Source organism: Ovis canadensis, chromosome 1 (assembly GCF_042477335.2).
Source record: "Ovis canadensis isolate MfBH-ARS-UI-01 breed Bighorn chromosome 1, ARS-UI_OviCan_v2, whole genome shotgun sequence".
Classification (NCBI taxonomy): Eukaryota; Metazoa; Chordata; class Mammalia; order Artiodactyla; family Bovidae; genus Ovis; species Ovis canadensis.
This window is the reverse complement of record NC_091245.1, coordinates 3,944,774-3,957,352: the sequence shown is the minus strand read 5'-3', so window position 1 is coordinate 3,957,352 and position 12,579 is coordinate 3,944,774. Positions and strand designations below refer to the sequence as shown.

Below are 12,579 nucleotides of genomic sequence, written 5' to 3'. Positions count from 1 at the left end.
TGAAAGTGAAAGTGAAGTCACTCAGTCATGTCCGACCCGTAATGACCCCATGGACTGCAGCCCACCAGGCCCCTCCTTCCATGGGATTTTCCAGGCACGAGTACTGGAGTGGGTTGCCTTTGCCTTCTCCAATAAAGCCCCTACACTGAGCTAAAACAAAAACCTGACTTTAACGCTTTGCTGCCATTGTAGGAGCTTAGACTTCTCTCCAGCTTTAAAAAGGTTTGGTTCTTTTTAGGAGTTTTACTGTGTGTTTTTTTTTTTCCTTTTAACCCATCTTGATGATTTCTTTATTCTTGGTGGGTCAGTCTCTATTAGAGGGATTGATGTCTATATCTGTCCCTTTATTAAATGAGAATATGAAGCATTAAAGACAAATGGATGGTGCCAACTTTATCTAATTAATGAAGCATTCCCCATACCCTTGTCATATGTTTTTGTTACATATATTTCACTAGAAAAATGGCATTTATCTTTTCAAGTTGAATTAGGAAAAACAAAACCCATTTAAACTACTGCGCATGGTACAAATGTGTGTCTTGGATGAAAACCTTGGATTCTTCAGTCCCTGATTTCTTTGTTTCAAAAACAAAGAAAATGACAGTGTGATCTCTGAGACCCTGTCCTGCTTTTCTAGACTAAGTTACCTTTCACTCTGCATTGATTTTTCTGAAGGATTGGTCCAAAAAAACCCCCACAAACAGTTCTGCGTGTTGCTGTGTGTCATATCTGGCATGTTCATGGAGTAATGAAATGAGGCATAAACTAGTTTTAATTTGGGAGCTAAACTTCCTTCTGTTTGATAACCCGCGTGGTCTTGGGCCAGTCACTGAACCTCTCTGGGCCTTCGTGTCATCTTTCACAGTCAGTGATGTCAGACTAGATGGTCCCTAAGGCTGTGTCCCAGGCTAAAGTAGAATCTTTCTCTTTTGGATGAAAATTCATACTGGTGAAACTAGGCAGATATTTTCAGTACAACTTGTAAGAAATTGTCAGTAGACGACTCAAGGAATTTAGCATAATATTTTCCAGGTTTATAAAATACAATGTTTACCTATATTCCCTCCATCTTCCTTCTTTATTTAATCCCTTGGGTATTTGCTCTTCTTGTGTGTCATTTGTTTGAAGGCGGCAGATGTCGGCTGTGGCCACCTTACCCTGTCTGCCTCACCGCAGCAGCGCTCTCCGGGGGTCTCTCCACAGGGTCTCCTAATCCAGACCCTTCTGGTGCGGCTCATGTGGGCCGAGTGTCACCATCTGAGTCAGCTGAGCCTCATTCTACCAGGAAACCAAGCGGAGTTACCGGTTGGGTTGTGAGGATGTTAGGGAAAAATAAAAGAATGCTGTGGCCTGGGTGTGCACTTCCTCAGCTGGCACAGTTCTTTGTAACTTCTGTGTGCCCTGGTGGGTACAGACCAGAGTGTGGCCTGGGCTCTTTTCCTGGTTTTTCTATGTTTAGCTTGCCTTTACCCACATACATTAATCTTCCTGAGGTGTGACTTCTCAAAGTAAAGTAGCACCAGTCTTGACATTAATGGAAAGAGCTCTGTTTTTAGGAACCATTTAAAGGGTGAAAGACAACATGGTCAATTTGGAATTAACTAATAAAAGCCTGTAAGGAGGAAAGCACAATACAGGTATCAGTGGTTTGCAGTTTGAGCACACTGGCACGATTATTACCAAATAGAGGAAATCTGCTGGTTTAGCCTGTCGGCGCCTCAGCAGCGTTAAACTTTCCATGTATTTCGAGGTTCGCCTCAATGTGAGGCCTACCACTAGCCTTCCTGACGAGCTGTTTCTTTTGCAGGTACGTGTAAAGTGCATTTTCCTGATCCAAACAAGCTTCATTGCTTTCAGCTAACTGTCACCCCAGGTAATATTCTTATATGTGTAAGTGTTGAAGTGATTTTCAGACAGCAAATTCTAAAGATTTTCCAAGTCTATAATCTTTGGTTTGATTTGTCCTCTAACTTGTTGTAAGTTATAACAGCAGTGAGTATTCCAGAGGCAGAGGAGATGCATGCCGCGTGGTCAGATAAAGCATCATGAAGTGCTCTGAGACGTGTGGCACGTGCTCCAGGAACTGGTGCCGGCTTTAACAGCATGAGGGAAAAACCGTGGAGGCTGCTGGCGCGGAGTGCAGAGCACGGGCTCCGAGGCCGTGACTGCGCCCAGACCCTGCTCTGCCCACTTGCAGCAGCGCGGCCATGTCCAAATTGCTCAGTAACCTCTCCCAGCTGCAGCCCACCCAGCTGCAAAGCGGGGATCGAATAGAACCTATCTCCTGGGACGCTTGTGAGGATTAGGTAGATAATGTGTGTGAAGCACTTTGGCCCAGGTCTAGCAGAGGAAACGAGCAGATAACCAGCTGTCCTCATTAGCACTGATAGGTGTCCAGGCCGGTAGCTGTTTCCCCTTGGCCATATTGAGCAGCTGGAGAGAGGGTGTGGGTCCTTCCTAGTTACGGTGCAGTTGGGGGAGTACAGCTTCCAACACTGCAGCCCACGAGAGTTCATGCTGACAGGGCCTTGTGCCATGGCGGGCTGGCTGAGGAGAGGAGAGGGCAGGGCAGAGAGAATTAAGCAAGGGGTAGGAGTGCTGTGGAGGAGGTAGAGGGCGGTGTTTTACTTGGGAGGTGGAAGGCAAGTGGGAAACTGGGAATCATGAGTCACTAGCTAATTAAACAGTGCAGAATGCAGAGTTTCAGCGGGTGATAATGAGCCCACAAATAAGCCCTCGCGTTGTCTGCCTGCAGGTAGGATGGGAGGTGATGTGTGGCAACAGGAGAAACCCTGCTTTCAGCATGTGCTTGAATCTTTAAAACCTCACGTGGTCTGTGTGGTGCCTCCACGGGCGGCTCTGGAACGTATCCATGGGTTCACTCTGCTGCCATCTCCATTGTCTAAGTTGAGCGAGCCCCAGGGCAGAGGTCCCAGCACCAGGACGCTGTCACCAGAAATGGACCTGACCTCCAGAGAGGACTTTTACCTGTGAAGTGAGGGAGGCTCTAACATCCCTTGGCCACCTTCACAAAGATGTCACAGGTTTGCTGTGTTTAGCAAGAGGTACTCAGCACACTCTAATGTTTCCTGGTGGCCAGAGGGCACCGTTACGAACATCACTGTCACTCTTAAGCACTGCACGGTATTTTCAGAAACGATTGTGGTGATTAAGACTGGTTCTCTGTCTACTAAGTAGTCTCACTCTTGTGTGTTTGTAGTGAAAATATTTTCTTCCCTCTGCCTTTTAAAGCATTTTCAGTGGCTCTCATGGATTCTGCTATTCTGCCCAAGCTTGGGCTTTGTGGTTCTCAGCTCTTGAGAGACCTTGTTTGCTTTGCAGGCTTGTCGCTCTCTTACATGTGTCGAGTCCAACCTCTGGATAAGTGTTTCCTTTTCCTTTTTTTTCAACTGAATGTTTTTACTGAATGACGTGAACCTTCTTACTAAGGTTATGTCTCTGACACCATCTTTGATGTTCTTATTATTCTTGGAACTGTAGCACAACAGTTACAGTTTTTGTGTTCACTCTTCCATCAGGTAAAAAAGTAACTTGTGTTTTGGTGCCTGTAATTGCCTGGTGGTTGAGTGTTTATGTCTGTGGATGTGCGCACGTGGAGCTGTGTGTAGTGTGCTCGTGTTTTGTGGTGTCACTGAGGCAGGAAGCTGCTATTTCTCTTGCCCTGGATTATTTACAGAAGCATCACAGACATCTGCCAACCCCAAAAGCTTACCCAGTATTCTGGTTTTTTATAAAAACTTTTTGGAGTCATGCTGTCTTTAGTATTGAAGAGAAACTATATAGAGATAGGCCCGAGTAGTAACAGTGTTTTAACAGTGTATAGAACAGGTGGTTTTGAAACTGGCTCGTTTCGGCCAGTAATCTTGGGGATGAAAACTAAATAACGTACAGGATCTGGATATTTAGGTGGTCAGGGGGGAAGAGTTGCATCTGCATTTGGAGCTCAAATCTCTTCTTCTTCTGGCTCTTGGCAAGATAGTCTCTGTACTTGGTACAATTTTTATAGTTTAGTTTGTTTTGGGAATATCCCTCATGCTTGGGAATAAATGCACTCTTCAGAGAAAAGATGGAAATGTAATTAGGTGATGGAAGAAAGGAAAAGAACCAAATTTGGAAGAAAAAAAATCTCCATATTAACTCACAAAACAAGAAACAATACTAGAAAGGAAAATGAAACAAAGCAAAAATCTAAAGACTGGCTGAAATACTGATGTCGTCTGTGAAGTCAGAGGGATGGTTTGAAAAACTGGGCCTACTGGCTTGTGGAGGTCCCCCCAGCCTGCTCCCGCTGTGGAATGGAGACTTGTAGGCAGAGGGGACCATAGACAGTTTTTATTTCAAGTTTTACTTTTTAAATAAATTTTACTGAAGTATAAAATTATTAACAATAAAGTGTGCTAATTTGAGCTGCAGAGCACAATTAGTTTTGCAAAATAAGACACGTACCCTTGTGTAACCATAATCCTAAAGATTTTGCAGCGTTCCCGAAGTTCCTTTCTTCCTCTTTGCAGTCAATTCCTCACCCCTGCTACCTACCCAAAATTGCTTTCTGGTTTCTCTTATTGTAGTCCTTAAATTCCTTGAGTTTTTGAATTTCATTTAAATGGAATCATTCTATGTACTCCTAGTGGCTTCTTTCTTGTTAACATGTTTTTAAATTCATATGTGTTGTTGTGGGTAGCAGTATTTGTTGTATGAATATGATGAATATAGTTATTTTCATATTGATGGGCATTTTAATTCTTTCCAACCTTTGGCTATTATGAGCAAGACTGCTCTTGGCATTTTCACACCTTCCCAATTTGCTCAGGATGTCTTCTTATCAGCCTGCCGGTGTCTGTGGGATCTGTCCTGACATCCCTTTCCCTTGCTCATGTTAGCTTGTGGTTTATCCAGTGTATTCTTTTGGAAAGAGCAAGCATTTGTTTTTCTGAGTTGTCTACCCATTTTATTGATTTCTGCTCTTTATTATTTCCTTCCTTATACTTAGGGTTTAAATTGCTTTTCTTTTTCTACCTTCTTAAGGTGGAAATGTAGATTGATTTTAAAAAGTTCTTTAAAAGCAATGTTGATTGAGGTATAAGTTACATTATTTTACTTGGCACAATGCTTTTGAGTTTCACCTGTGTTGTATTTTGTGTCTTTTTACTGATGGGTTTTATTCTGTCGTATGGGTGTATACCAGTATTTATACCAAGTTATTGATGAACCTTTGTGCTGTTTCCACTTTGGGGCCATCATGCGTAAAAGCTGCTGTAAACCTTTGTGTGCAGGTCGTCATTTGCCAGTGGGTTTTTTTTTTTTAATTTTTACAATGTTGTGTTGGTTTCTACCATTCAACAGTGCAAATCAGCCATAATTACACTTACATCCCCTGCCTCCCCCTACCCCTCCAGGTCATCACAGATCACCAGATGGGGCTGCCTGTGCTACACAGCGTCTTCTCACCAGCCGCCCATCTTGCCCCTGATAGCGTATACATGCTGATGCTGCTTTCCCCGTCTGTCCCACTCTCTCCCTCCGTTCTCTGCATCTGCGTCTTTCCTGCAGATAGGTTCATTGATATTATTTTTCTAGATTCCATACATATGCATCAATATATTGTATTTGTTTTTCTCTTTCAGACTTACTTCACTCTGTATAACAGGCCCTGGGTTCCTCCACCTCACTGGAACTCAGGTTCATTCATTTTACGGCTGAGTAATACTCCCTTGTATATGTGCACCGCAGCTTCTTTACCACTCATCTGTCAGTGAGCATCTAGATTGCGTCCATGTCCTGGCTGTTTAAACAGTGCTGCTGTGAACATGGGGGTGCATGTGTCTTTTTCAGGTACGGTTTTCCTCAGAGTATATGCCCAGTAGTGGGGTTGCTGGGTCATATGATAGATTTATTCCTAGTTTTGTAAGGAATCTCCATACTGTTTTCCATAATGGTTGTATCAGTTTACACTCCCACCAACAGTCCCCTTTTCTCCACATCCTCTCCGGCATTTATTATTGGTAGATTTTTTTGATGATGGCCAATACTGACTGGTGTGAGGTGATACCTCGTTGTAGTTTTGATTTGCGTGTCTCTAATAATTAGTGATGATAAGAATAAGTTTAGCTTTATGAAATACTGGCATACTGTTTTCCAAAAAGAAAGTGTGTGGCATTCCTGCTAGCAATGAATGAGAATTCCAGTCACCCTACCTTCTTGCCGACAGCTGGTATCATCACTTTTTTCCATTTTAGCCACTCCAGTGTGTGTGTATCTCATTGGGACTTTGATTTGCATTTTCCTGATGATCAAAGATATTGAGCATCTTTTCCTGAGCTTGTTTGCTCTGTTTATGTCTCCTTTGTTCAAATATTTTACCCATTTAAAAATTGGATTGCTTGTCTCATTATTGAGTTGCGAGATTTATGTACCTGGGTTCAGTTCAGTTCAGTTACTCAGTTGTGTTCGACTCTTTACGACCCCGTGGACTGTAGCACACCAGGCTTCCCTGTCCATCACCAACTCCCAGAGCTTGCTCAGACTCATGTCCATCGAGACGGTGATGCCATCCAACAATCTCATCCTCTGGGTATATGTTTTTTATTAGATATGTGGGAGTTTTTTTAATGGTGAATAATATCCTTTTTTAAAAATTGTTACATATGATAAAAGTTCTGATTAGGGAATTACATAGATATATTGTAAATCTTGTATATTTAGGTATATATTCACCTAAATGTGTTTTAAATGTGTTGATTATCAGATTAGTCATGTTTTCTTAATTTGAACATATAATTTATAAAAAGCTCCCTAACTGATGAGCTTGATAATAAAAGTGCACCCTACACTGAGTCGTGAAATTTAAATTATCTATTACCCCGTGATGTTGTGTTCTTATTTATTCTTAGCTTTGGTTCGCAGCTTTGGAGTTACAGAAGGAAAAGCTTCTAAATGTGAAATAAAGTAAGAGCCCAGTTTCTCAGCAGAGAAGTACGGTTAGTAAGCCTGAGGCATAGGTTTGGTCCCACACGTGAATATTTTGGAGCAACATTTAAATGACCATGAACATGTTTAAAGGCATGAAAACGGATGAGAGCACTGAAGCAGACCTCTGGCTTGACCACCATCCTGGCCTCCTGGTCGCTGGAGTGTAGTTTACTCTCACTCGGTCAAGGTTTCAGACACACAGAACGTGTGCCCTCCTCCCTGGCTCTTTCTAGGTTGATTTTTAGCTTTCTGGGAACCATTGCAAGGAGAAGAATCTGAAGAGGAGGAGGCTTGTTTCCTGATGGTGTCTTTTCTTTCAGATAACCCTAGAAATACAGTGGCAGTTAATCTCCTCTCATATATAGTAGAAATGTGGTGTCAGCTCTCAAGACAACCAGTTCCCTCCCTTAGCACCAGCTGACTTTTGTTAGGGAAACGTTCCCTGCTCTCCTCCTTGTCTTTGCTTAGATCCTGCTGAGCAGGGGATGTGTTATCTGGTATCCACTGTGCTCACAGATTGCTGCCCTCTGCCTCGCACATAGAAACTCTGAGGCAGATTCTCTCTTGGGATGCTCAGATTTCCAGGAGTGAGTATGAATTTAAATGTCTGACATACTGTTTTAAAAGCCATTATTACCATAGTTAAACACATATTCTGATGGTTATTGTATATAAAATGTTTTTTAAGAGGACACGCTGTATAAATGTTAAGCTTTCTGGCATTGTAAAAATTGCTAGCACACTTTCATTTTCCTGTACCACCTAACAGTGCCTTTCATGTAACAGGCTTTATCGTTTTCAAAAATCGTGTTTAGTGAGACATAACTTTACAGACAGTAAATTCACCATTGTCAGGTGTACCGTTCTCTGCATCATGACAAATACATAACAGTTGTATAACCACTGGCACAATTGAAATGCATGCAGAGTGTGTCCATCAGCTCAGAACTCGGGCCCCTTGTTAGTGAGCTTCCTCTCCCCACCTCCAGCCCCTGGCAGTCTTTGATCTGATTTCTGCCCTGCTGTTTGTCTTTTCCAGAAAGTCACATAAATGGCCCCAACCAGGATGTAGCATTTTGCACATGGCTTCTTTCACTTACACATCCACGTTGTTGTCTGTAGTATTAACTTCCACTGGCCATCGGTGACTTTGAAGGTGGAGGAAGGGACCCTGGGCCAAGGAGCACAGGTGACTGCCTAAAGCTGGAGCATGAAAAATGGATTTTTCCTCAAGCCACCAGAAAGAGCTGCAGCCCTGCCATCTCTTAGCCGCTGGGACTGGTTTCAGACTTCTGACCTACAAAAGATAATAAGTTTTTATTGTTTAAGCTGCTGAGTTTATAATAATTTATTTACTAATCTATTACAGCAACAGTGCAAACACAGCAGAGAAGGCAATGGCACCCACTCCAGTACTCTTGCCTGGAAAATCCCATGGATGGAGGAGCCTGGTGGGCTGCAGTCCATGGGATCGCTAAGAGTCGGACACGACTGAGCGACTTCACTTTCACTTTTCACTTTCATGCACTGGAGAAGGAAATGGCAACCCACTCCAGTGTTCTCGGCCTGGAGAATCCCAGGGACGGGGGAGCCTGGTGGGCTGCCATCTATGGGGTCGCACAGTGTCAGAAATGACTGAAGTGACTTAGCAGCAGCAAACACAGTGCTTTTTGTGTCCTAAGAAATCTTTGTCTAAGAAATGCAGGTTTCCCCCTTTTTTAAAGGTAGTTTTATAGCTTTGGGTGTTAAAGTTAGGTCAGTGAACCATTTTGAGTGAATTTTTGCATGTGGTGCAAGATGGGGCTCTAGTTTCTTTCCCTCCCCTCCTTACTCTTCCTGGAATGAATGGAGAAGTGTTCCTTTCTGTTTCCTGGAAGTTTTATGTTGAGTTACTATTAATTCTTTTTTAAATGATAGAATTCACCAGTAAAACCACTACGTCTACCATTTTGTTGATTTGTTTTTGTGGTAGGAATTTAACTATGAATATAATAGGTGTGAGTTACTTGGATTTCTTATTTGGGGGTGAGCTTTGGTGATTTGTATCCTTCAAAGAATTTGTTCATATCATCTGCATTTTGAATTTATTAATGTAAGGTTGCTCTTAATATCTTCTGACCCCTTTAAGTTCTATAGAGTCTGTGTTGATATACCTTCCTTAATTCCTGGCGTTGAAAATTTCTGTTTTCTTGATCCAGTTAGCTAGAGGTTATCAATTTTATTGGTTTCTGCAAGGAACCAGTGTTTGGTTTCATTGATTCTCTTCTAATATTTTTTAGTTTTCTGCTTATATGTCCTTTTTTCAGTTTAATTTGGTCGTCTTTTTCTATTTTTTAAGGTGGAAGTTTAGCCAGGTTAACAGTGAACTTCCACTTCCCCATTCAGACCTTTATTTTATAGTCACATTTACTTAACAGTGTATTTTGGGTTATAACAAATGTAATTATCTTTGTTTTAGATAATTATATTTTCTTTATGTATTTATTGACATATTTACCACTTACAGCTTTCATTCCTTTTGTAGTTCTGAGTTCCCATCTGTTATTTTCCTTCTGCCTGAAGAACCTCCTTGATTTTTTTTTTTTTTTTTTTTTGGTAATGCAGATTTGCTGATCATGAATTCTTCCAGCTTTGCTGAATGTTGAATTCTTAAGTTGACAGTATCAGCATTTTAAGGCTATCATTCCTCTGCCTTCTGACTTGCTCTTTTTCCTCTTGTAAGAAGTTAGTGGTGATTCTTTGTTTCACTTTCTGTGATATGCGTTGTCTCTTTGTCACAGTTTTTGACAGTTTTATGATGATGTGCTTTGATGTGATTTTTTTTTCCTGTTTATCTCATTTGGGGTTTATTGATCTTTTTGGATCTGTGACTTAACAGTTGTCTTCAAATTTAGAAATAACTGACCAACATTTCTTTAAATATTTTATCCATAAGCCATTTGTGGGATTCCAATTATGTATATGAATGGTAATATCTTGCCTGTATATACCCTCTACTCATGAACTGTGGGCCACACGGTTCTGTTTTACTTTTCTCTGTGTGCTTCACTGTGGATCTTCTCTATTTCCACCCAAAGTTTGCAGCGTCTGGCCCTTCACAGAGAGATTGCAGACCTCCTATCTACAGGCTCATCTTGGCAGGGATTGTATTTTTCCTTCGGGCTTAAGAATTTGCATAGCATGTGATTCTAGTGTGCTGTAAAAATTGACATTTAAAGAGGGGAAAAAGTCTTGTGTTACTCTTTAAAATCTTTCCAGTGGAGTCTAAATACCATGGGTATACCTACCATCATGCATTTAAAAAATAAATTGAACAAGCTCTACTTTAATCGTTGGGAGATGTTCATTGCTACTTTTTCTCCATGCACTCATATTTTTATTTCTCTTGTCTCACAGAATTTGGGGCTTCCTTGGTAGCTCAGACAGTAAAGAAACTGCCTACAGTGCAGGAGGCCTGGGTTCGATCCCTGGGTTGGGAAGATCCCCTGGAGAAGGAAATGGCAACCCACTCCAGTATTCTGGCCTGGAGAGTCCCCGTGGACAGAGGAGCCTGGCGGGCTGCAGTCAGAGGGGTCGCACAGAGTCCGACAGGGCTGAGTGACTAAGCACATACACACAGAATTGTATCCTGAAGTAAAGGTTTTTCTGCCTATAAGAATTTTTACAACCTCTCACTCTCTTTTGTAACTATTCAGCTATTTAAGAAGCTCTGTAATGTAAGGCCCTTGGGTGCTGAGCCTGATCTTGTGACTGACTGTTACAGCTGTCTGTGCCAGCTCCTAGATCCTGGTTTTCCTCCATTGCCACTACTGCCCTTCTTGTCCTGCCTTCTAACCCCCCTAAGCAGGGGGCCCGTCAGGGCTTCGTCCTGTCCTTGGTCCACCATAGTCAGGTCCCTGAGGGCCTCGCCAGCTCATGAAGTCTGGATGCTTCCATGCACAGCTCCCAACCATGCTCCTGCAGCCCCAGCTTCTCCCCAATGCTCCCATCAATGTCTCCATGAGGATGTGGACATGCAGTCTCAGGTGGATCTCACATCCGATGTTAGGTCTCGCAGCTGTGCCCTCCACAGGCTGTCTGTCTCTGAGGCGGCAGCTCTGCCCTTTCCCGTCACACTCAGAGAGCCGGCACTTTGGTCCTTCCTTCCCTGCCCAGCCTCCTCTGTCCACAGATCCTGGTAGTGTCCCTCTCATGGGACCTTTGCTACAACAGCTCTCGCCTGGTCTTAACCAGTACAGTCTCACCTGCACTGTTTCTGTGGTTCTGCCCAAGGCCCCCCTGCAGCCTCACTCTGAGTAAAAGCCGGTGTGCTTAACAGTGGCCTGTGGGTGGGCCTGCTGCCTCTCCAGCCTCAGCTCCTCCTTCCTGCCTCGCCTTCTGGCCTCTGCCAAGTCCCTGGAATGCATCAAGCCCTCTCAGGGGTCTCACTTTGCTTTCCTTTCTCCTCCTCCTTTAAGCCTTCACTTTCAGGTCCTATTAAACTGCAGTTCCTCCCACCTCCTAGCCCCTTAGCTCTTTTTCACTTTCTGCTGTATGATTTACTTATTTACTTTGTCCCCCTTCGTCTGGAATATAAGCTTCACGAGGCCAGGAACGTGTCTTACTGGTGTGTCAACCCTTGTCTAGAACAGTACCTGGCACATAGTAGGTGCTCCTCAAATGTTGTACAGTAAATAATGACTTTAATATGTTGCAAGCTTTGATGGTTGTTACACCAAATAGCAGTTTATCTGAAATGCATCTGGGAATGACGAGGTTACTGGTGGCATTTTCCTCTGATTCAGTTAGGTGTTTGTGAACAGTATCACTTAATGCTGGAAAGAAGGGCTCACTCAGTGTCCGTTTCCTTCCTTCCTTTTGCCTTCCTAGGTGTAGCCGCTGAAAACTTTGTGGGAATAAGTAGGCAGGCATGGCAGGCGTTTGTTGTCACTGTTGCTGTGTCACTGGGCTTCAGAGTCAGGAGCCAGAAATCATATAAGGGGTTTGATAAGTCGTCATCTTTCAGCTGACGACCAGGTTGGGTTCCTTGTGTTGTGTTGATGGCAAAGAGTTGAAAGCCGGCTGGTTGGAAATGGCTTTACAGACCGGGTCACTGGGGTCCCTTTGTGTCATATTTTCTGAGGTTGCCCCAAAACCAGTTTCCTGACACCAGCTAGCTGACCGTTCATCATACCTGTCCTTCTTCAATGACATTTCATTTCATTATACCTGAAATACTAGGAAGCACTGAGAAAATTGATAGTAATTTTATCATACCATTACAGTATTATCACACCCTTACAATATTAAACACGTGGGCCTTACAAAAGCTCGTGAATGCAGATTTAGCTCATTCATTTTATCAGAAATATGCATCGATAGACAGAACCAGCTCTGTCAAACCACTCTCTCTCAGATGAGGCCTTGACTTTTTAAAACTTGAAGATACGCATCTGACAGCCACCCCACGCCCATGCTCAGTCCCTAGTGGGGAGGTGCAGTGTGGGGCTGACTACCATGTGGAGGAGGGCGCCTCTCTGTGCTCCTTGGCACCCGCTTTGCCTGCTGCTCCTCACAGGGGTGATACTTTCCTTTACAGCAGTCTTAGGA

General features: G+C 43.1%; 1 protein-coding gene across 14 annotated transcripts in view; it reads left to right on the top strand.

The window, feature by feature from the left end:
* The window catches only part of UBE2F (ubiquitin conjugating enzyme E2 F (putative)), a 46,287-nt gene that overhangs the window by 16,718 nt on the left and 16,990 nt on the right, over positions 1-12,579 (top strand). For 6 of the 14 annotated variants that reach the window (XM_069584010.1, XM_069584026.1, XM_069584018.1 and 3 more), the window contains exon 4: positions 1,808-1,873. The exons of the other annotated variants lie outside the window; for them this stretch is intronic. In XM_069584010.1, coding sequence (XP_069440111.1) covers positions 1,808-1,873 — 66 coding nt within the window. The remainder of the gene's footprint in view (positions 1-1,807; positions 1,874-12,579) is intronic. 14 annotated transcript variants of the gene reach the window in all.